The sequence below is a fragment of the Pelobates fuscus genome, chromosome 8 (genome assembly GCF_036172605.1).
Source record: "Pelobates fuscus isolate aPelFus1 chromosome 8, aPelFus1.pri, whole genome shotgun sequence".
In the NCBI taxonomy this organism is placed as follows: Eukaryota; Metazoa; Chordata; class Amphibia; order Anura; family Pelobatidae; genus Pelobates; species Pelobates fuscus.
Window position 1 is genome coordinate 171,709,868 of NC_086324.1, and position 25,310 is coordinate 171,735,177.

Sequence of the window (25,310 nt, forward strand, 5' to 3'; positions counted from 1 at the left end):
TAATAATACTCCCAGTAATGTGTCTGAGTGTATAACAGAGCTCCACAGTAATAATACTCCCAGTAATGTGTCTGAGTGTATAACCGAGTTCCACAGCAATAATACTCCAAGTAATGTGTCTGAGTGTATAACAGAGCCCCACAGCAATAATACTCCCAGTAATAGAGCTCCACAGCAATAATACTCCCAGTAATAGAGCTCCACAGCAATAATACTCCCAGTAATGTGTCTGAGTGTATAACAGAGCTCCACAGCAATAATACTCCCAGTAATGTGTCTGAGTGTATAACAGAGCTCCACATCAATAATACTCCCAGTAATGTGTCTGAGTGTATAACAGAGCTCCACAGCAATAATACTCCCAGTAATGTGTCTGAGTGTATAACAGAGCCCCACAGCAATAATACTCCCAGTAATGTGTCTGAGTGTATAACAGAGCTCCACAGCAATAATACTGCCAGTAATGTGAGTGTATAACAGAGCTTCACAGCAATAATACTCCCAGTAATGTGTCTGAGTGTATAACAGAGCTTCACAGCAATAATACTCCCAGTAATGTGTCTGAGTGTATAACCGAGTTCCACAGCAATAATACTCCCAGTAATGTGTCTGAGTGTATAACAGAGCCCCACAGTAATAATACTCCCAGTAATGTGTCTGAGTGTATAACAGAGCTCCACAGTAATAATACTCCCAGTAATGTGTCTGAGTGTATAACCGAGTTCCACAGCAATAATACTCCCAGTAATGTGTCTGAGTGTATAACCGAGTTCCACAGCAATAATACTCCCAGTAATGTGTCTGAGTGTATAACCGAGTTCCACAGCAATAATACTCCAAGTAATGTGTCTGAGTGTATAACAGAGCACCACAGCAATAATACTCCCAGTAATAGAGCTCCACAGCAATAATACTCCCAGTAATAGAGCTCCACAGCAATAATACTCCCAGTAATGTGTCTGAGTGTATAACAGAGCTCCACAGCAATAATACTCCCAGTAATGTGTCTGAGTGTATAACAGAGCTCCACAGCAATAATACTCCCAGTAATGTGTCTTTAAGATACAATAAATGTATTTAGAAATCAGTCTGTGTAAATAAGATACATGGTTCTTGTTATAAATTACATTTTAGTTGGATAAATTGTTATTAGTAAGTCACCTAAAATTTCTCAGAACAGCTGGCCACACCCCCACTCACAACAGCCCTCCCCCGGCCACACACACTCACACTCAATACAGCCCCGCCCCTGGCCACACCCCCACTCACACCCCTATTTGCAATCCCAGGGCTGGAGAGACCAGATTATTGCCCTCTCCAAAATCTTCTCTTCATCCAGCCCCAGGTGTACGAACCACCTGATTAATAAAGATACAAATTAACGCCCGCGTGAAAACAATACTGATAATTTATTGCCTACAGCTTGGTCAAGGCACTTGTGAAATAGGAGGGACCCAATCCTGCTCTGCAAAGCTTACAATCTAACGTGGTGTGGGGTGGAATGTGCCATTTCTTTACATTTTGGAACCTCGTAGAGCAGAGACGTCTCCACAGAAACCAAGGATGAGGAGGTGAAGAGCGAGTCAGAGGGGGAGATCTATAAACCTGTTACCAGAAAGAGAGAGGTTGGGCGATGTTTTCAAAGTGGCACAATCACCGTGGCAACCAGTGGAATGTTCCTGCCGATTGCTCCACTCCGAGAACGATCCTTTACTTTGAGCTCCATTTTTATAAATCTCCCCGCGGAATCCGGGCCTTGGGTCAGCACATCACGCAGGAGATAGCTGTGTCCATCACGGTGCAAAAATCAAGCGTTTTCGATGCCGGACGAGACGTGTAAGGTCACTGCTCTGCAATGCATCACATCTCGCACGAGTTTAAACAAAATAGCATCCGTCCCTACGGCCTGCGCAGGAATATACACACATATACATATCTATACACCCTTAATACATATATATACACATGTATAACACAGTGCATGGATAGCAGCGTCCTCCCTGTTTGTCCGGGGTCATGGAGGTATTGGTAACCTAGAGAGGAGATAAGAGAAGGATCATTACTCGAATGGTATTCTGCAGAGCATTGCGACAACAGAGAGACAGAACTGCAGCACATTGCTTCCTAGGACTAGTATTCTGTTACGGTACGTTCCGGGCACAGCATGGCCAAGCCTAACGCATCACTGCAAGCACCATAACCACTACATCCCCAAGGTAAGTAGTCAGACAGCGCTTCCCTCCTCTACTACCAATGCTGGAGAGACTGAAAGTTCCTAAGCGGGAATTTCCGTTCGCTCTCTTGAGCTCAGGGCTCAGCTCATCGATGTCAGCTGATAGTGTTCGTAAAATAAAATTGTGACTTTAACTAAAAGAAAATGTCAGATCTCTGAGACAGTAATATTTATATGCTAGGAGAATTGATTGAGAATTATTTAAATCGGTCCCCCTTCCCCCTCCGATAGAATATTTATGGAGTACTGATTTTGTCCCAATCCAGTCGAGATATGCAGAGATCTCATGGGATCCTCCAGAGAACACAATGCTGTACTCTCGCGCATGTATGAGCGTACAGCAGTGACATCGGTTCCTAGCGCTGAAACACCAGGAGCTGACAGAGGAAGATGGCAGCGCTCGCGAGGGGCATGTTTAGCTAAGTAAATCTCACCGTTACCTGCCCCCTCCGCCCACTGCACCCCCAGCGGTAATATAACCGTCGGGGGTCTTGCAAATTTGGCATGTATACAAGATATATATTTAACTGGCTAAGAGAAACAAAAGCTAATTTTGGATTGTGTGTATTATAAAGGTTTCAAATATGACACAGTCCCAGCTGGGACACTTTTTACAACATGGCCGCCAAGCTTGCCGGACAGGCTTTCATAGCTATAGCTCAACGCCGGAGCTGCCATTGCAGACCTGATCTCAGAGAATGAACTGATTGGGATAATGAAGGTGAAATCGGTGATCAAAGTTAGAGATTATGGAGAAACCCCTCGTTATAAACCATGGTAAAACCTGCAGCATATCGCTCTCTGACGCAGAGCATCTCTCTTACCATTAATGTATTAGCAGCTCCTCAGCTGAGTGCGCTCCTGTCTCTTCTATGGGAGCTGTGGAGACAACGGACTCAATTATTACCAAATAAAACAACACACCACCTGTCTGTGAACTACACTTCCCATGATTCTCAGTCTATAGGCACACTGATGGCCAGCCTGGCACACTGCATCATGGGAAATGTAGTCCACAAACAAGACTATTATAGTGGAGGCCAAATTAATTAATGATACTCCCAGGACTTGTTACCCTCTCCCCCTCTGTGCACCTTACAGTGTGTACAGAGCACCTCTAGGACAGGTACTCAGGGATGGGGTACACAGCACAGCACCTCTAGGACTGATACACAGGGCATGTGTAGGAGTATACAGTATATAATCTCTAGGACTGATACACAGAGCATGTGTAGGGGCATACAGTATATAATCTCTAGGACTGATACACAGGGCATGTGTAGGGGTATACAGTATATAATCTCTAGGACTGATTCACAGGGCATGTGTAGGGGTATACAGTATATAATCTCTAGGACTGATTCACAGGGCATGTGTAGGGGTATACAGTATATAATCTCTAGGACTGATACACAGAGCATGTGTAGGGGTATACAGTATATAATCTCTAGGACTGATACACAGGGCATGTGTAGGGGTATACAGTATATAATCTCTAGGACTGATACACAGGGCATGTGTAGGGGTATACAGTATATAATCTCTAGGACTGATACACAGGGCATGTGTAGGGGCATACAGTATATAATCTCTAGGACTGATACACAGAGCATGTGTAGGGGCATGCAGTATATAATCTCTAGGACTGATACACAGGGCATGTGTAGGGGCATACAGTATATAATCTCTAGGACTGATACACAGAGCATGTGTAGGGGCATGCAGTATATAATCTCTAGGACTGATACACAGGGCATGTGTAGGGGTATACAGTATATAATCTCTCGGACTGATACACAGGGCATGTGTAGGGGTATACAGTATATAATCTCTAGGACTGATACACAGGGCATGTGTAGGGGTATACAGTATATAATCTCTAGGACTGATACTTACTGGTGAATTTGTTTTTCCTGCGGCAGTGAGTCAGGTACACCGTGACAGCAAGTATCAAAATGATGAGCATGGACCCAAGAGCTGACAATCCGACTATGAGCCATGGAAAATCCCATGGGTCTAAGATCTCACCTAAGACAAAAAAGAAGTAGGACATTAATTAGTCTGACGCAGACCCAACATTGTACTACAAACACATACACAGCTTCACTGGCAGTCATAGCAACATAGAAGTCGGCCCATGTAGTCTGCCCAATTTCCTAAATACTGTCATTAGTCCCTGGCCTTATCTTATAGCTAGGCTAGCCTTATGCCTATCCCACGCATGTTTAAACTCCCTCACTGTGTTAACCTGTACCACTTCAGCTGGAAGGCTATTCCATGCATCCACTACCCTCTCAGTAAAGTAATACTTCCTGATATTATTTTTAAACCTTTGCCCCAGCTTCACTGGCAGTCATCTTGTCACTCTCACACTGCCACAGGCCCCTGCAACATTCCTCCCAAGAGTCCCTATTTAGGAGGGACAGTCCCTATTTTGGACCAAAATCCCTCTGTCCCTTTTTCCTATACTAACGTCCCTATTTAACTCCACAGCAATATACTCCCAGTAATGTGTAAAACAGACCCTCACTCCAACAAACAGGTCCCTCTCACTTACATTTGTGACAGAAATCGCTCTTGCTGGATGTCTCGCAGAGAGTGCAGTCCATACATTTCCCAAGATCCTGGCTCCATGACCGTCCTGAGGGGCACTGCTCCTCTGAAAACAAAATCGGTATATTATATCTGTATACTCAGTACCATTATATCGGTATACTCTGTGCCATTATATCGGTATACTCTGTGCCATTATATCGGTATACTCAGTGCCACTATATCAGTATACTCAGTACCATTATATGGGTATACTCAGTGCCACTATATCAGTATACTCGGTACCATTATATGGGTATACTCAGTGCCACTATATCAGTATACTCGGTACCATGATATGGGTATACTCAGTGCCACTATATCAGTATACTCAGTACCATTATATCGGTATACTCTGTGCCATTATATCGGTATACTCAGTGCCATTATATCGGTATACTCAGTGCCACTATATCGGTATACTCAGTGCCACTATATCGGTATACTCAGTGCCACTATATCGGTATACTCAGTGCCACTATATCAGTATACTCAGTGCCACTATATCAGTATACTCGGTACCATTATATGGGTATACTCAGTGCCACTATATCCGTATACTCGGTACCATGATATGGGTATACTCGGTGCCACTATATCAGTATACTCAGTACCATTATATGGGTATACTCTGTGCCATTATATCGGTATACTCAGTGCCACTATATCAGTATACTCAGTACCATTATATGGGTATACTCAGTGCCACTATATCAGTATACTCAGTACCATTATATCGGTATACTCTGTGCCATTATATCGGTATACTCAGTGCCACTATATCAGTATACTCAGTACCATTATATGGGTATACTCAGTGCCACTATATCAGTATACTCGGTACCATTATATGGGTATACTCCGTGCCACTATATCAGTATACTCAGTACCATTATATCGGTATACTCAGTGCCACTATATCGGTATACTCAGTACCATTATATCGGTATACTCAGTGCCACTATATCGGTATACTCAGTGCCACTATATCAGTATACTCAGTACCATTATATCGGTATACTCAGTGCCACTATATCGGTATACTCAGTGCCACTATATCGGTATACTCAGTGCCACTATATCGGTATACTCAGTGCCATTATATGGGTATACTCCGTACCACTATATCGGTATACTCAGTGCCATTATATGGGTATACTCCGTACCACTATATCGGTATACTCAGTGCCATTATATGGGTATACTCTGTACCACTATATCGGTATACTCAGTGCCATTATATGGGTATACTCCGTACCATTATATGGGTTTACTCAGTGCCATTATATCGGTATCCTCAGTACCATTATATCAGTATACACAGTGCCATTATATCAGTATACTCAGTGCCATTATATCAGTATACACAGTACTCTGTTCCCCAATGCAGACACCTGACATTACTATACAGCTCAGAGAGGTTTGTATCATTACATAATGTGTGTATATAGATATATATAGTTCATGTAGTGATGTCATCGGCCTATCTGGGAAGATTATGTCAGGGCCATCATGTGCCCGGAGTGGCGGGGTATCGGGTGATATGGCAGGGATTATTTACACGCACACATGGTGCTAGCTCAGCATTATCACAGCCATGTAATGGGTACAGCATGTGGTCAGGCCCAGCTTATTAATACCCCTTCACCTGGCCCCCCAACACATAAACAAGCAGGAAATGCGTTCTGCAGCCTCACGGCACCATTCTGTGGGTTTAAATACAGGGGGAGATGTGCTGGGCTGATTTTTGGCACATTAAGGGAAGGGGTGCAATCAGGGAATTGTCCGGTTAACGGGAAATCCTCGTGGGCTCAAATATGATACAATTGGTCGAGGATCCTGGTTTAGTTCAGATGCAAAAATGGTCAACAGTTTGCATTGCCTCTTCCAGGTGAGAAGTTGCCAACACCCCTTGCCCTTGTAGAGGCAGCTCTGGGGCACATACAGGTTATTCACTATTACACTATTATTCTTACCAATTCTCACTTTCCTACTACTCCTTAAACGGACACGTAAGAAGGTTAACTGTCCCGCCCCGACCTCAATGAGAAGCTTGCTGCTGGAAAATCAAGCGATTTGATTGGGGAATTTGTGGCAATAGTAGTGCAAGCCCCGATGTTCACCAGACAGGATGGTGAGAATGCCATCACTGACAGTTAAACCAGTTTGGAAAGGAACAATGGTGAGGGTTGGACAAAACGGTGGGAAGACTCCACAGGGTAAAACCTCCAACCCTCTAAAGGGACACTCTAGGCAAAATAACCAATTTAGCTGATTGAAGTGGTTACGGTGCCTGGAGTCCATGATTTACTCACCATTTAGAAGATATGCTCTATTTCCTGGCAGCGTGCCACCTGGACTCCAATGACAAAATGGCAGAGCTATGCTCCTCTTAACACCATACCAAGGTTTAATAGATCTCAGCTAATCGCTGCCCCATCCCTGGTCTGAAGTGGTATGATGCCAGGCAGAAGCAGAGCTCTGCCTCCACCATATTGTAATTAGAGGCTGGGCTGCTGGAGACCAAGCATCTCTGATAAACAATAAGTAGAGGTTTTGGACAAATGTGGAGCTTTCTGTTTACAAGGTGCCCTCCACGTGTTACTGATTAATGAAGACCAAGGTGCCCTCCACGTGTTACTGATTAATGAAGACCAAGGTGCCCTCCACGTGTTACTGATTAATGAAGACCAAGGTGGCCTCTAACTGTTACTGATTAATGAAGGCCAAGGTGGCCTCCACCTGTTACTGATTAATGAAGACCAAGGTGGCCTCTACCTGTTACTGATTAATGAAGGCCAAGGTGCCCTCCACCTGTTACTGATTAATGAAGACCAAGGTGCCCTCCACGTGTTACTGATTAATGAAGGCCAAGGTGCCCTCCACCTGTTACTGATTAATGAAGACCAAGGTGGCCTCTACCTGTTACTGATTAATGAAGGCCAAGGTGCCCTCCACCTGTTACTGATTAATGAAGACCAAGGTGGCCTCCACGTGTTACTCATTAATGAAGGCCAAGGTGGCCTCCACCTGTTACTGATTAATGAAGGCCAAGGTGGTGTAACGTGTATATACCCCTACACGCAGGATCCAGCAAAACAGAAGACAGCACAGAGGAGAGATACGTCTACCGGACCTTAGAGTGGCCGGACTCGACGTAAAGGAGAAGTACAGAGTCAGGAGCGATCCGAGGTCAAGGGCACAAAGAGACAGCGTAAACGAGAACTAGCCGGGGTCTGGTACACAGGAATCAGCAAGCCGGCAAACAGTACAGACAAGGATAAAGCGAAAACGAAGTCAGAATACAAAGCCAAGGTCAAATACGGAGAAACACAACTGAATACAACAAGCACTAAAGGGAACTGTAGCAGAAACCACGATAGGGCAAGGAACTAAGGGAAAAGGGTAAGTATAAGTAGCCTTCAAACTAACGTGATTGGCTCCTGTCTCTTCCACTCCCCCAACAGGTAAGTGTATGGGGTGATTGGCGTGACAGGAGCCAATGGGAGCCTTTTTGCAATTTAGGCTCCCACTGTCTCTTTAAGAGCGCGCCCGAGATTCGCGGCGCGCTCTTAGCTGCAGGCGGGACACGTGACCGCTTCTCGCGGTCACTGCCCGCCTTCCTGTTAGAGCAGTCGGATGAGCCGCGCGCGGCTCGTGCAGCCGCAGGACCGCGCGCGGCTTGAAGAGAGGACCGCGGCCGGCCCCCGGATAAGGTAAGTACCGCTACAGTACCCCCCCCTGAGGACACGCCCTCCGGGCGGGCAGGACCAGGTCTGGCAGGAAAACGCGAATGGAAAGAACGTACAAGGCGGGGAGCATGAACAGCATCCGCAGAAATCCAACTGCGCTCCTCAGGCCCATAACCCTTCCAATGTACCAAGTACTGAAGCCGACCCCTGAGGAAACGAGAGTCAATAACAGCAGACACTTCGAACTCCTCATGACCCTCCACAGAGACAGGAGGGGGAGGGGGTGTACTCCGGGTATAGCGGTTGCGTACGTAAGGCTTCAACAACGAGGTGTGAAATACATTGGGTATACGCAGATTTTTAGGCAGACCCAAGGCATAAGAAACGGGATTAACCTTATGTATAATGCGATAAGGACCAATGAAGCGGGGAGCCAATTTCATAGAAGGCACCCGGAGGCGAATATTCCGTGTGGAAAGCAAAACCCTGTCCCCCACAACATAGGAAGGAGCCGCTCTGCGATGCTTGTCAGCCTGAGCCTTCTGGCGGGCAGCAGAGTCCACCAAAGAACGCTGAACCTGCTCCCAAGTATTACGCAAACCAGCCAAATGCTCATCCAGAACTGGCATGCCCTGTGAGGAGAATGCAGCCGGAAGAACAACGGGATGCTGGCCATAGACAACGTAAAAAGGGCTTTTGCCGGAAGAATCATGAGTGGCGTTATTCCGAGCAAATTCAGCCCAAGGAAGCAGGTCAGACCAATTGTCCTGATGGTGAGACACAAAACAACGGAGGTACTGCTCCAGAGACTGGTTGGCACGTTCAGCAGCTCCATTAGACTGGGGATGGTAAGCGGAAGAAAATGAGAGGGAAATACCCATCTCCGAACAAAAGGCTTTCCAGAACCTGGAAATAAATTGGCTACCCCTATCGGATACAATAGATAAGGGAATACCATGTAATCGAAACACTTCTTTAGCGAAGATAAGAGCCAGTTCCTTGGAAGTGGGCAACTTGCGAAGAGACACAAAGTGAGCCATTTTGGAAAACCGATCTACTATCATTAGGATGACTGTGTTACCATTCGAAGGGGGTAATTCAACAATAAAATCCATTGATAGATTAGACCAAGGTCTCTCGGGAACGGGTAACGGATGCAACAGCCCACAAGGAACTCTACGAGAGGTTTTCATACATGCACAAGTAGAACAAGCACTTATATAGTCAGTAACATCCTTACGTAAGGTATCCCACCAGAAATACCGAGAAACGGCTGACACTGTTTTGGAAATACCAGGATGTCCAGCAGTCTTAGTATCGTGATACAGTGACAGAATATCCCGTCTCTCGGGAACGTCAACGAACAATTTATCATTAGGCCTCTCGCCAGGTGCCATGCTCTGTTTCGCTTGTATGGCCTGCAAGAGGGACGAGGAAATAGACAATATAGTAGTTGCTATTATCCTGTCTGGGGGAATGACAGGAGTGACATCAATCTCCTGTTTGTCAATAGTCTCGAATTGTCTGGACAGAGCGTCCGCTTTAGTGTTCCGGTCGCCTGGCCTGTAGGTTATTATATAATTAAAATGAGACAAGAACAGTGACCACCTAGCCTGCCTGGAAGACAATCTTTTAGCTTCGCTAAGGTAGGACAGGTTCTTATGATCCGTAAATATGAGGATGGGATCCTTAGTGCCTTCTAACAAATGTCTCCATTCTTTAAGTGCTAAAATGATAGCAAGGAGTTCGCGATTACCCACATCATAATTCCTTTCTGCTTTGGACATTTGTTTAGAAAAGAAGCCACAAGGATGCAATGGCTTGTCAGGAGACTCTCTTTGGGATAAGACAGCACCTACCCCTATATCGGAAGCATCAACCTCAAGTATATATGGCAATGAGGGGACAGGATGCTGTAAAATAGGGGCAGAGGCGAACGTAGTCTTAAGAAAGTCAAAAGCCTGAAGTGCCTCAGTAGACCAGACACGTGTATTGCCATCCTTTTTAGTCATACGAGTAATAGGCGCTACTATAGACGAAAAACCTTTGATAAAACGTCTATAATAATTAGAGAAACCCAGAAAACGCTGGATGGCTTTCAGACCTTGTGGCAGAGGCCATTCTATGACCGCAGCGAGCTTCTGGGGATCCATCCGAAAACCCTCAGCGGAAATCAAATACCCTAAAAACTGGACCTCGGATTGGTCGAATAGACATTTTTCTAATTTGCAATAAAGACCATTAGCAAGAAGGGTCTTCAGAACTGTCGTAACATGTCTGTGATGAGTGTGAATGTCTGTAGAATATATTAAAATGTCATCCAAGTACACAATAACAAATGAGTGAATAAAGTCCCTTAAGACATCATTAATAAATTCTTGGAACACTGCTGGGGCATTGCAAAGCCCAAATGGCATGACGGTATACTCATAATGACCTGACCGAGTGTTAAAGGCTGTTTTCCATTCGTGGTCCTTTTTTATACGTATCAAATTGTATGCTCCTCTAAGATCTAATTTGGTGAATACCGTAGCATGTTTGAGCCTGTCAAACAATTCTGTTATTAACGGTATAGGGTAAGCATTTTTGATGGTGATTTTATTAAGACCTCTATAATCAATGCAAGGTCTTAAATCACCTTCTTTCTTCGATACAAAGAAGAACCCCGCTCCAGCCGGAGAAGAGGATCTCCTAATAAATCCCTTTTCTAATGATTCTTTAATGTACTCCTCCATGACACGGTTTTCTTGAACCGATAGGGGGTACACCCTGCCCTTGGGAGGTATAGTACCAGGCAACAAATCAATAGCACAATCGTAGGGTCTGTGAGGCGGTAATTTGTCAGCCTCTCTTTTATCAAAGACAGTCTTTAAAGTTAAATACTGAGAGGGTATAGCCGTAGATAAAGGAGGAACAGTAGGAACGTTAATAGAATTCACAGGCGTGACTTCAATAGTACATGACTCATGGCAGGCTTCACTCCATGATTTTATCTGCCCTGTCTCCCAGTCAAAAATGGGATTGTGGGCACGTAACCATGGATACCCTAATACCAACTGTGAAGAGGGAGAGGTGATGACCTGGAACCGAATGGTTTCATAGTGTAGAACCCCTGTGTACATGTGTAGCGGTGCAGTCTCGTGAGTAACAACTGGAGATATCAATGGTCTACCATCTATGGCCTCAACGGCCAAGGGTATCTCCTTCTCCCTGATGGGAATATTGTTTTTCTTTACAAAACCAGAGTCTATAAAATTCTCAGCTGCCCCAGAGTCAACCAGGGCGTATATGTTTTCAACTATACAACTCTCTCCCATATGTAAAGAAACAGGGAGAAGCAGTCGGTTAGGAGGCAATGTAGGAGACTTAGAAATCACACCCAAGGCCAGTCCCCTATAAGGTCTTAGGTGCGAGAGTTTTCCGGGAGCAGAGGACACTCCTTTACCATATGTTCTCTCCTACCACAATATAGGCAGAGTCCCTCCCTTCTCCTATGTAATTTCTCAGTATCTGAGAGTTTGGCAACCCCTAATTGCATAGGTTCCTCTTCAGGTACTTTAACACTCTCCGGTATATTAACTCTGGGTTGAATAGGTGTAACAAAACGTCTATTCCTGTTCTTAGTATAGAGCCTGTCACGAATCCTATTATCTATATCGATGAGGTAGTCAATAAGGTCCTCTAAGGCAATAGGAAGCTCCTTAGCTGCTACCTCATCCAATATAGAGTCTGATAAACCTTCCATGAAGGCCGTAGTTAACCCATTATTGGTCCAATCGACCTGTGAGGCAAGGGTACGAAACTGTATAGCGTAATCAGCCACAGACCTAGAACCCTGTTTAACCCTCATTAATGCTCTAGCGGCATTCTTAGACCTTTTCATAGTATCAAAAGTTCTACGAAAAGCTGTTAGGAAACTGTGAAAGTTATGCACCATAGGTCCATTAGCCTCCCAAATAGGGTTTGCCCATTCAAGTGCTTTGTCGGTAAGTTGGTGCATAAAGAACCCAACTTTAGACCTCTCTGTGGGAAATGAACGTGGATACATTTCAAAATGAAACTCTATTTGGTTAATGAACCCTCTGCATGTCTTAGAATCCCCTCCATACCTAGGAGGAGGCGTTAAATGTGCTGTAGCGTTAGGCATAGTCGATACTTCAGGAAGCATGGGTGCAGGAGGGTTAGGTGCGGTTGCTGGAATGGTTCTAGCTAAGAGCGTCTGGAGAGCCTGAGCTATTTGATCCATACGGTGATCCTGCTCTACAAATCTAGCCTCATGGGTCGCCATCTGTTGAGCTAAATCTGCGGGGTCCATGGCCCTATCGTAATGTAACGTGTATATACCCCTACACGCAGGATCCAGCAAAACAGAAGACAGCACAGAGGAGAGATACGTCTACCGGACCTTAGAGTGGCCGGACTCGACGTAAAGGAGAAGTACAGAGTCAGGAGCGATCCGAGGTCAAGGGCACAAAGAGACAGCGTAAACGAGAACTAGCCGGGGTCTGGTACACAGGAATCAGCAAGCCGGCAAACAGTACAGACAAGGATAAAGCGAAAACGAAGTCAGAATACAAAGCCAAGGTCAAATACGGAGAAACACAACTGAATACAACAAGCACTAAAGGGAACTGTAGCAGAAACCACGATAGGGCAAGGAACTAAGGGAAAAGGGTAAGTATAAGTAGCCTTCAAACTAACGTGATTGGCTCCTGTCTCTTCCACTCCCCCAACAGGTAAGTGTATGGGGTGATTGGCGTGACAGGAGCCAATGGGAGCCTTTTTGCAATTTAGGCTCCCACTGTCTCTTTAAGAGCGCGCCCGAGATTCGCGGCGCGCTCTTAGCTGCAGGCGGGACACGTGACCGCTTCTCGCGGTCACTGCCCGCCTTCCTGTTAGAGCAGTCGGATGAGCCGCGCGCGGCTCGTGCAGCCGCAGGACCGCGCGCGGCTTGAAGAGAGGACCGCGGCCGGCCCCCGGATAAGGTAAGTACCGCTACAGGTGGCCTCCACCTGTTACTGATTAATGAAGGCCAAGGTGGCCTCTACCTGTTACTGATTAATGAAGGCCAAGGTGGCCTCCACCTGTTACTGATTAATGAAGGCCAAGGTGCCCTCCACGTGTTACTGATTAATGAAGACCAAGGTGCCCTCCACGTGTTACTGATTAATGAAGGCCAAGGTGCCCTCCACGTGTTACTGATTAATGAAGGCCAAGGTGCCCTCCACGTGTTACTGATTAATGAAGGCCAAGGTGCCCTCCACCTGTTACTGATTAATGAAGGCCAAGGTGGCCTCCATGTGTTACTCATTAATGAAGGCCAAGGTGGCCTCTACCTGTTACTGATTAATGAAGGCCAAGGTGGCCTCTACCTGTTACTGATTAATGAAGGCCAAGGTGGCCTCTACCTGTTACTGATTAATGAAGGCCAAGGTGGCCTCCACCTGTTACTGATTAATGAAGGCCAAGGTGGCCTCCACCTGTTACTGATTAATGAAGACCAAGGTGCCCTCTACCTGTTACTGATTAATGAAGGCCAAGGTGGCCTCCATGTGTTACTCATTAATGAAGGCCACGGTGGCCTCCACCTGTTACTCATTAATGAAGGCCAACGTGGCCTCCACCTGTTACTGATTAATGAAGACCAAGGTGGCCTCTACCTGTTACTGATTAATGAAGGCCAAGGTGGCCTCTACCTGTTACTGATTAATGAAGGCCAAGGTGGCCTCCACCTGTTACTGATTAATGAAGGCCAAGGTGGCCTCCATGTGTTACTCATTAATGAAGGCCAAGGTGGCCTCCACCTGTTACTGATTAATGAAGGCCAAGGTGGCCTCCACCTGTTACTGATTAATGAAGACCAAGGTGGCCTCTACCTGTTACTGATTAATGAAGGCCAAGGTGGCCTCCACCTGTTACTGATTAATGAAGGCCAAGGTGGCCTCCACCTGTTACTGATTAATGAAGGCCAAGGTGGCCTCTACCTGTTACTGATTAATGAAGGCCAAGGTGGCCTCCACCTGTTACTGATTAATGAAGGCCAAGGTGGCCTCTACCTGTTACTGATTAATGAAGGCCAAGGTGGCCTCTACCTGTTACTGATTAATGAAGGCCAAGGTGGCCTCTACCTGTTACTGATTAATGAAGGCCAAGGTGGCCTCCACCTGTTACTGATTAATGAAGGCCAAGGTGGCCTCCACCTGTTACTGATTAATGAAGGCCAAGGTGGCCTCTACCTGTTACTGATTAATGAAGGCCAAGGTGGCCTCTACCTGTTACTGATTAATGAAGGCCAAGGTGGCCTCTACCTGTTACTGATTAATGAAGGCCAAGGTGGCTTCCAACTGTTACTGATTAATGAAGGCCAAGGTGGCCTCCACCTGTTACTGATTAATGAAGGCCAAGGTGGCCTCCACCTGTTACTGGTTAATGAAGGTCAAGGTGGCCTCTACTTGTTGCTATTTAATTAATGGGTTTCTGGCAAATAGAGTCCAAGCTGCATGTGTGAGTCTGTTGGGACTTCATTGAGAGGGGAACTGGATGAGTTTTCCAGGCCAGACACCTTCAGAGCATTACATTTTTATACAATACCTTCAGAGCATTGATGAGCTAACGCCTTCTCATTGGGTGGGAAAAACTTCTAGTTCCCTTTCCCCCAATTTATTTGAGAAAATCTGACCTAATGCTGGGATTGGGATCCATTTTTGTATGTTCAGATAATACAATGAGCGTAGATTACAATCATGACAATTACACACCTTCCCGTAGCATGACCTGTGTGGTAACTACACGAGAACCTTTATGGATGGAAACTGTGTTCTTTATAAGCCTCTCACATGATGTGGCAACCACGATGGCTAGAAGGCAGCAGTACTGCAAATATGCAAACCCAACATGGCAACTGGCGTGCGATATTTGGGAAAACATCTGATCTCTCAACCACATTAGGACCAAACAGATTTAAAAGATAAATAAAGAATCTTAAAATATGCAGAATCCTTTTTTAAAAAAATAAATAAAAATAAAGTTAACACAAAACAGAAGTAAATAAATCCATGTTTTATAGACATGACTAGAACTATTGCCTGATAAGGGTACCAATAATACCAGAACATAGGGGAGCCCTGATGGACGGGGGCTGCTTGTGGGATGTTTAATGATTATATGATATATACCCTGCAGTCTCTCTCTCTGTATATATATATATACCCTGCAGTCTCTCTCTATATACCCTGCAGTCTCTCTCTCTGTATAATGGAATCTGAGTCTATACCCTAATGTCTCTGTATAACAGTATGCCCTGCAGTCTCTCTCTCTCTGTATAAGAGTCTCTATCTCTATGTACTGCAGTCTCTCTCTCTCTCTCTCTCTCTATGTACTGCAGTCTCTCTCTGTATAAGAGTCTCTCTCTCTATGTACTGCAGTCTCTCTCTGTATAAGAGTCTCTATCTCTATGTACTGCAGTCTCTCTCTGTATAAGAGTCTCTCTCTATGTACTGCAGTCTCTCTCTCTCTGTATGAGTATCTCTCTTTATGTACTGCAGTCTCTCTCTCGCTCTTTATAAGAGTCTCTCTCTGCATACGAGTCTCACTCTCTCTATGTACTGCAGTCTCCCTTTCTCTCAGAGTCTCTCTCTCTCTCTCTGTATAAGAGTCTCTCTCTCTCTGTATAAGAGTCTCTCTCTCTATGTACTGCAGTGTCTCTCTCTCTCTCTCTCTGTACGGCAGTCTCTCTCTTGCTCTTTATAAGAGTCTCTCTCTGCTTACGAGTCTCACTCTCTCTATGTACTGCAGTCTCCCTTTCTCTCGAAGTCTCTCTCTCTCTGTATAACAGTCTCTCTCTCTCTATCTGTATAAGAGTCTCTCTCTATGTACTGCAGTCTCTTTCTCTCTCTGTATGGCAGTCTATCTATGTATAAGAGTCTCTCTCTCTCTCTCTCTCTCTCTCTCTCTCTCTCTCTCTATATATATATATACTGCAGTCTCTCTGTGTATAAGAGTCTCTCTCTATGTATAAGAGTCTCTCTCTATGTACTGCAGTCTCTTTCTCTCTCTGTATGGCAGTCTATCTATGTATAAGGGTCTCTCTATATATATACTGCAGTCTCTCTCTGTATACGAGTCTCCCTCTCTCTCTATGGCAGCATGCCCCACACTCTCTCTTTATAATACAGTCTCTATCAGACAGCCTCCCACTCTCTCACATACCAACCTGAGGATTCACTGGTCAAGTGACTCATGGAGGGAGTGAGGGGGGCGGGGAGGAAGCCTTGAAAAGAGGAGAAAGGGAAGAGAAGAGAGAGACTGTTTGCCCCATTCTCCCCCCTCCATGGGTGAGTCACTCACAGGTCCCATACTCAGCTGGTGAGGTCAGGAGCTAAACTGGGAGACAGGCATGAAGGAAGGAGAGACTGACAAGGAAGAGAGACAGAATAATGGCAGACTGTCTGAGAGAGAGAATGTCACTACCAGAGACTGTTATTATATGTTACTATATTATTACACCTGTATGTGATATCATACATGTATTATTACACCTGTATGTTATATCATGCATGTATTATTACACCTGGCTGTGTTACTGTCTCACTCTGTATTATTACACCTGGCTGTGTTACTGTATCACTCTCTCTGTATTATTACACCTGGCTGTGTTACTGTATCACTCTATCTGTATTATTAAACCTGGCTGTGTTACTGTATCACTCTCTCTGTATTATTACACCTGGCTGTGTTACTGTATCACTCTCTCTGTATTATTACACCTGGCCGTGTTACTGTATCACTCTCTCTGTATTATTATACCTGGCTGTGTTACTGTATCACTCTCTCTGTATTATTACACCTGGCTGTGTTACTGTATCACTCTCTCTGTATTATTACACCTGGCTGTGTTACTGTATCACTCTCTCTGTATTATTATACCTGGCTGTGTTACTGTATCACTCTGTATTATTATACCTGGCTGTGTTACTGTCTCACTCTCTCTGTATTATTACACCTGGCTGTGTTACTGTATCACTCTCTCTGTATTATTACACCTGGCTGTGTTACTGTATCACTCTGTATTATTACACCTGGCTGTGTTACTGTATCACTCTCTCTGTATTATTATACCTGGCTGTGTTACTGTATCACTCTGTATTATTACACCTGGCTGTGTTACTGTATCACTCTCTCTGTATTATTATACCTGGCTGTGTTACTGTATCACTCTGTATTATTATACCTGGCTGTGTTACTGTCTCACTCTCTCTGTATTATTACACCTGGCTGTGTTACTGTATCACTCTCTCTGTATTATTATACCTGGCTGTGTTACTGTATCACTCTGTATTATTACACCTGGCTGTGTTACTGTATCACTCTCTCTGTATTATTATACCTGGCTGTGTTACTGTATTACTCTGTATTATTAAACCTGGCTGTGTTACTGTATCACTCTCTCTGTATTATTACACCTGGCTGTGTTACTGTATCACTCTCTCTGTATTATTACACCTGGCCGTGTTACTGTATCACTCTCTCTGTATTATTATACCTGGCTGTGTTACTGTATCACTCTGTATTATTACACCTGGTTGTGTTACTGTATCACTCTCTCTGTATTATTATACCTGGCTGTGTTACTGTATTACTCTGTATTATTATACCTGGCTGTGTTACTGTATCACTCTGTATTATTACACCTGGCTGTGTTACTGTATCACTCTATCTGTATTATTAAACCTGGCTGTGTTACTGTATCACTCTCTCTGTATTATTACACCTGGCTGTGTTACTGTATCACTCTCTCTGTATTATTACACCTGGCCGTGTTACTGTATCACTCTCTCTGTATTATTACACCTGGCTGTGTTACTGTATCACTCTCTCTGTATTATTACACCTGGCTGTGTTACTGTATCACTCTGTATTATTACACCTGGCTGTGTTACTGTATCACTCTGTATTATTACACCTGGCCGTGTTACTGTATCACTCTCTCTGTATTATTATACCTGGCTGTGTTACTGTATCACTCTGTATTATTACACCTGGCTGTGTTACTGTATCACTCTCTCTGTATTATTATACCTGGCTGTGTTACTGTATCACTCTGTATTATTACACCTGGCTGTGTTACTGTATCACTCTCTCTGTATTATTACACCTGGCTGTGTTACTGTATCACTCTCTCTGTATTATTACACCTGGCCGTGTTACTGTATCACTCTCTCTGTATTATTATACCTGGCTGTGTTACTGTATCACTCTCTCTGTATTATTATACCTGGCTGTGTTACTGTATCACTCTGTATTATTACACCTGGCTGTGTTACTGTATCACTCTCTCTGTATTATTACACCTGGCCGTGTTACTGTATCACTCTCTCTGTATTATTATACCTGGCTGTGTTACTGTATCACTCTGTATTATTACACCTGGCTGTGTTACTGTATCACTCTCTCTGTATTATTATACCTGGCTGTGTTACTGTATCACTCTGTATTATTACACCTGGCTGTGTTACTGTATCACTCTCTCTGTATTATTACACCTGGCTGTGTTACTGTATCACTCTCTCTGTATTATTACACCTGGCTGTGTTACTGTATCACTCTCTCTGTATTATTATACCTGGCTGTGTTACTGTATCACTCTGTATTATTACACCTGGCTGTGTTACTGTCTCACTCTCTCTGTATTATTACACCTGGCTGTGTTACTGTATCTCTCTATCTGTATTATTACACCTGGCTGTGTTACTGTATCACTCTGTATTATTACACCTGGCTGTGTTATTACTGCTTATCACTGAGCGTGGTAATCACTAAAGTGGATATTGCTGGGAATGAGAGGGTAGTGGATGCATGGAATAGCCTTCCAGCTGAAGTGGTAGAGGTTAACACAGTAAAGGAGTTTAAGCATGCGTGGGGTAGGCATAAGGCTATCCTAACTATAAGATAAGGCCAGGGACTAATGAAAGTATTTAGAAAATTGGGCAGACTAGATGGGCCGAATGGTTCTTATCTGCCGTCACATTCTATGTTTCTATGTTTCTATGAATTCAAAGTGAATTTCATACTAAAAGCCAAAGCAGCCAAACTGATAGCATATCTGTCGTGGAGATTTTGTGCCATTTGTACTATTTTTTTCCTTAAATTTTAAATTTGCTTTGGATTCCTTAATTCTCATTGAATATTTAACCGTGTAACTGTGAATTTTTGCGAATTCAAAGTGAATTTCAAGTCAGTTTTGTGTTTTTGGCTACTTTTGGCCCCAGATTTGAAATTCTCTTTGAATTCACTTCTCGGCAATTCACACTTTATTAAATAATTGTGCAAAAATGTACCCAGAGCATCTACCCCCTAACCTTGAGAATCTGCCCATGTACCCAGAGGATCTACCCCCTAACACTGAGAATCTGCCCATTTACCCAGAGCATCTACCCCCTAACCCTGAGAATCTGCCCATTAAACCAGAGGATCTACCCCCTAACACTGAGAAACACTGAGAAGCCTAGGGCAGCACAAAACCAGGATACACCACTGACCCTGAGAATCTGCTCATTCATACCTGCCCCCTTAGAATCTGTCAAGTTAAGAGAAGATTTTTGTTATTACGTAGCTACATATATCATATTACTTTACTATTATTGCCATTTATATAGCGCCAACAGATTCCGTAGCGCTTTACAATATTGTGAGAGGGGGGATTTATCTATAAATAGGACAATTACAAGAAAACTTACAGGAACGATAGGTTGAATAGGGCCCTGCTCAAACGAGCTTACAGTCTGTATTTATTAGGCTTATCACGTGTATGATGACTGTTCCATATGTATTTTAATAACATGATGCATTACGTAGTATAGGCTTCCAATATACTATTTTAATATCAGAGCCATTATTTGGAAGTAAATCCTTACTTTGCGCAGTGATAAAGGTCAGACAGTAAATAAATGTGGGAATAATAAAATAAGATTTATTTATATCCTCTTGCACTGAGATCTAACTTGGTTTGTTTTGACAGATCGCTCTTTATATTTTAATTGCTATTTTTATTATGTTTCTGCCCATGTCTCCCAGTACCTGATATTACTATCTCTGAGTATTTTATTCAGAGAATTGACAGCTTTAGGCTAACTTGGGGAAATTATTTAAATTAGCAGGTTTTCACCCTGGAATTATTATATATTTTTTCCCAGTACATTTTGAATTCCAGATTTTTTTTTTCTTTAAAATGAAATCACAAATTAGTCTTTACACCCCCAGCCCCCCCTCAGCCCCCCATGCATGGGATGGGGAGGGCGCTGTGTCTCCCGCAATGCATGCTGGGTACATGGGTAACAGCCAGCAGGAAGTGCAGGTGATATAAATGACGGCCAGGTGATCCATGGAAGCGGGAGGGGCACCGCCTCACATTCCTTTATGTGGGATGTCATCCTTTGGCAGCCAATCAGAGCAGAGCGTGGGCGGGGTTTCAACAAGGAGCAAATCTGTCCCATTCATAAAAAGAGCTGGGGTCTGAACGGGGCGGGGCTACAATACAACCCCTCCCCCTAATGCCGCCCCACCTAGTGCGTCATCAACGGGGGCCTGCCCCCTCACCTAGTACGTCATCACAGGGGGGGTCTACCCCTCCCCCCATTCCTTAGCTATAAGGGACATTATTTAATATCTGACATTCTATATAGAACATTCCATGGGACCTCCTGTATATAGAACATTCCATGGGACCTCCTGTATATAGAACATTCCATGTGACCTCCTGTATATAGAACATTCCATGGGACCTCCTGTATATAGAACATTCCATGTGACCTCCTGTATATAGAACATTCCATGTGACATTCTGTATATAGAACATTCTGTATAAAGAACTATATATAAATTACATTCTATATGTGATATAATGTAAATTGCACTGTGTGTGACATTCTATAAATCCCATTTTATATGTGACATTCTATATGTGATATCGAATATAAGGCATGCAGTGAGGGATGTCCAATATAAGGCATGCAGTGAGGGATATCCAATACAAGGCATGCAGTAAGGGATGTCCAATATAAGGCATGCAGTGAGGGATATCCAATATAAGGCATGCAGTGAGGATATCCAATATAAGGCATGCAGTGAGGATATCCAATACAAGGCATGCAGTAAGGGATGTCCAATACAAGGCATGCAGTAAGGGATGTCCAATATAAGGCATGCAGTGAGGGATATCCAATATAAGGCATGCAGTGAGGATATCCAATATAAGGCATGCAGTGAGGGATATCCAATATAAGGCATGCAGTAAGGCAGTGGGTTACACAGGTAGTATGACATATTAGCTAGAGGAGGGGATACCTGGGAAGGCACAGAGTTGTGAAAGCATGGCACAGCCTCCAGCAGTTACTGGTTCAGGACAGAATACATGCCTTGGGCAGACATACAGCAGAAGACTCCACTGCTTGCGTCATACTGTATATCTTGCATCACACAAAGCACAAGGAGAAAAACAGAGCAGCTTGTGTCATACAGAGCAGTTTGTGTCATACAGAGCAGCTTGTGTCATACAGAGCAGCTTGTGTCATACAGAGCAGCTTGTGTCATACAGAGCAGCTTGTGTCATACAGAGCAGCTTGTGTCATACAGAGCAGTTTGTGTCATACAGAGCAGCTTGTGTCATACAGAGCAGTTTGTGTCATACAGAGCAGTTTGTGTCATACAGAGCAGCTTGTGTCATACAGAGCAGTTTGTGTCATACAGAGCAGCTTGTGTCATACAGAGCAGTTTGTGTCATACAGAGCAGCTTGTGTCATACAGAGCAGCTTGTGTCATACAGAGCAGTTTGTGTCATACAGAGCAGTTTGTGTCCTATTATAAACTTATTGCAGAGCAGGTCATTTCGGGGCAGATTGGATAATTTTTAAAGCTTAAATCTGCAGATGATTGCACTGCTATCCTATCCCCTCCACAGACTATCTCAGCATCCACCCCCTGTTTGCCAGTAGAGCCAGCCATGGACCCTGCAGAACCCGCTGTCTTACTGTCACTCTGTGTGTGATGATGTCACAGCACAGGTGTGATGATGTCATCGCTCAGGTACTTGGTATCCCATTTTACAAGCTCCCCCTCCTCACAATGTTTCCTCTTACCTGGGTCTGGTTCTCCTCTGCACATTGCTACCAGGAGCAGCAGCACAAATGGATGTCGTGTGAGCCCCATCATCTGCCCAGCCAGTGGCACCATCAGATCTGTGGCACACTTTTGCTTTAAGTTGGTGGCACACTCCAAGTGGCACTCTCAGATTGGTGGCTCTTGTTTGCCAAGGGCACACTCAGACCAGTAGCAATGTGATGCTGTATGTGGCACCCTCTGGCTGGTGTCCCCTCACACCGGTGGCACTCTCAGGCTGGTGTCCCCTCACACCGGTGGCACCCTCAGGCCGTTGCTCCCTCCTTTGCCACGTGTTGAGCTAGGTGAGCACTCCTTGATGCCAGCTTTGCTCTGACTGTCTGTATCCCAAGGAATGAATGAGTCACTCTCCCCAGTCCTGGCCTCTGTCTGCCTCTCTCTGTCTGGAGGAATGGATTAGTCACTCACACACCTCCCCCTGTCCTGCCTCATTCCATGTGTCTCCTCTCCTCCTCTTACACTCCCCCCTTCCTCTCTCAGTCTTACACCCCCCTCTTCTTTTCCTCCCGTCTCCCTCTTACACTCTCACCTCCCTCTCTCCCTCTTACACTCTCACCTCCCTCTCTCCCTCTTACACTCCTCGCTTCCTCTTCTCCTCTCTCCCTTTTACAATCTCCTCTTCCTTGCCTCGTTTCCTCTTACTTCCTTACTCTTTCTATCCCTTTCTCTTTTCTCCAACTCACTTTATTCCTTCTTTCTCTCTCTGTTTCTGTCTCTCTATCTGTGTGTGTGTGTCTGTATCTGTCTCTCTCTCTCTCTCTCTGTCTCTCTCTCTCTCTCTCTCTCTCTCTCTGTCCTTCCCTGGTCTCAGCCTGGTCTGCTCCCAGTTCCGGCTGTAAAGAATGAATGAATCAGTCTGCCTCCTGGCTTCATAAACCTGGCTCTTTCTCTCTTTTCCTCAATCCGCCCACAGACCTGTGTCATGCATTGAGGAAGGGAGGGAGAAACTGGGGGTGGAAAAGTGGGGGAGTGGGGGTGGAGGGTCAAGGAATGGTATAAAGATGTGGTCTAATATTAAGGGAAAGAATGGATTGCGTGAAAGAAAAACTGCTGTACATTGCCATGCTATAAAGGGGAGAACAAACACAACAGGGAGAGGACGGAGAGATGTGGAGAGGGCAGGCAGTGGGGTAGATACAGGTGGGGGGTGTTAGATTAATTAGGGCAGGCAGTGGGGTAGATACAGGTGGGGGGTGTTAGATTAATTAGGGCAGGCAGTGGGGTAGATACAGGTGGGGGGTGTTAGATTAATTAGGGCAGGCAGTGGGGGAGATACAGGTGGGGGGTGTTAGATTAATTAGGGCAGGCAGTGGGGGAGATACAGGTGGGGGGTGTTAGATTAATTAGGGCAGGCAGTGGGGGAGATACGGTTAATGGTTTTAGATTAATTAGGGCAGGCAGTGGGGGGATAGAGGGTTGATGGCAGACACGAGAGAGAGAAAAAGACTGCACCGACAACATTGGAGGGAGATTAAATGGGGAGGCCACATGGTACAGAAAAGTGAAGGAAGAGGGCAGACAGCAGGGTACGGTGATGGTAGAGTGGGGAGACATCAGGATACGATGATGGGAAAGTGGGGAGACAGCATGGTACAATGAATGAGAGTGCGGAGACAGCACAGTACAATGATGGGAGAGTGGGGAGCCGGCAGGGTAAGATGATGGGAGAGTGGGGAGACAGCAGCGTAAGATAATGGGAGAGTGGGGAGCCGGCAGGGTAAGATGATGGGAGAGTGGGGAGCCAGCTGGGTAAGATGATGGGAGAATGGGGAGACAGCAGGGTAAGATGATGGGAGAGTGGGGAGACAGCAGCGTAAGATAATGGGAAAGTGGGGAGCCGGCAGGGTAAGATGATGGGAGAGTGGGGAGCCAGCTGGGTAAGATGATGGGAGAATGGGGAGACAGCAGCGTAAGATAATGGGAGAGTGGGGAGCCAGCTGGGTAAGATGATGGGAGAATGGGGAGACAGCTGGGTAAGATGATGGGAGAGTGGGGAGCCAGCAGAGTAAGATAATGGGAGAGTGGGGAGCCGGCAGGGTAAGATGATGGGAGAGTGGGGAGCCAGCTGGGTAAGATTATGGGAGAGTGGGGAGCCAGCTGGGTTAGATGATGGGAGAGTGGGGAGCCGGCAGGGTTAGATGATGGGAGAGTGGGGAGCCGGCAGGGTTAGATGATGGGAGAGTGGGGAGCCAGCTGGGTTAGATGATGGGAGAGTGGGGAGCCGGCAGGGTTAGATGATGGGAGAGTGGGGAGCCAGCTGGGTAAGATGATGGGAGAGTGGGGAGCCAGCTGGGTAAGATGATGGGAGAGTGGGGAGGGTACACCATATGTACCCTAACACCATATGTACCCTAACACTATATGTACCCTAACACCATATGTACCCTAACACCATATGTACCCTAACACCATATGTACCCTAACACTATATGTACCCTAACACTATATGCACCCTAACACTATATGCACCCTAACACCATATGCACCCTAACACCATATGCACCCTAACACCATATGCACCCTAACACCATATGCACCCTAACACCATATGTACCCTAACACCATATGTACCCTAACACCATATGTACCCTAACACCATATGTACCCTAACACCATATGTA

General features: G+C 45.0%; 1 protein-coding gene across 1 annotated transcript; it reads right to left on the reverse strand.

Annotated features, from left to right (window-relative positions):
- Positions 1–1,390: 1,390 nt before the first annotated feature.
- TNFRSF12A (TNF receptor superfamily member 12A) lies at positions 1,391–23,447 on the reverse strand. Its single transcript, XM_063430811.1, has 5 exons — positions 22,650–23,447; positions 4,791–4,892; positions 4,130–4,261; positions 3,058–3,112; positions 1,391–2,033 (listed from the first exon to the last, which is right to left on the reverse strand). The coding sequence occupies exons 1-4, from the start codon at positions 22,741–22,743 to the stop codon at positions 3,060–3,062; spliced, it is 381 nt and encodes a 126-aa protein (XP_063286881.1). The 5' UTR covers positions 22,744–23,447; the 3' UTR covers positions 1,391–2,033; positions 3,058–3,059.
- Positions 23,448–25,310: the final 1,863 nt, after the last annotated feature.

What these genes read in the sequence shown, in the direction of transcription:
- TNFRSF12A (XM_063430811.1), bottom strand. Translation starts at nt 22,743, where the DNA reads ATGGTGCCACTGGCTGGGCAGATGATGGGGCTCACACGACATCCATTT. An exon ending in GAGCGATTTCTGTCACAAAT is followed by an intron (nt 4,262 to 4,790) that starts GTAAGTGAGAGG and finishes TTTTTGTCTTAG; the next exon opens with GTGAGATCTTAGACCCATGG. An exon ending in CAGGAAAAACAAATTCACCA is followed by an intron (nt 3,113 to 4,129) that starts GTAAGTATCAGT and finishes TTGTCTCCACAG; the next exon opens with CTCCCATAGAAGAGACAGGA.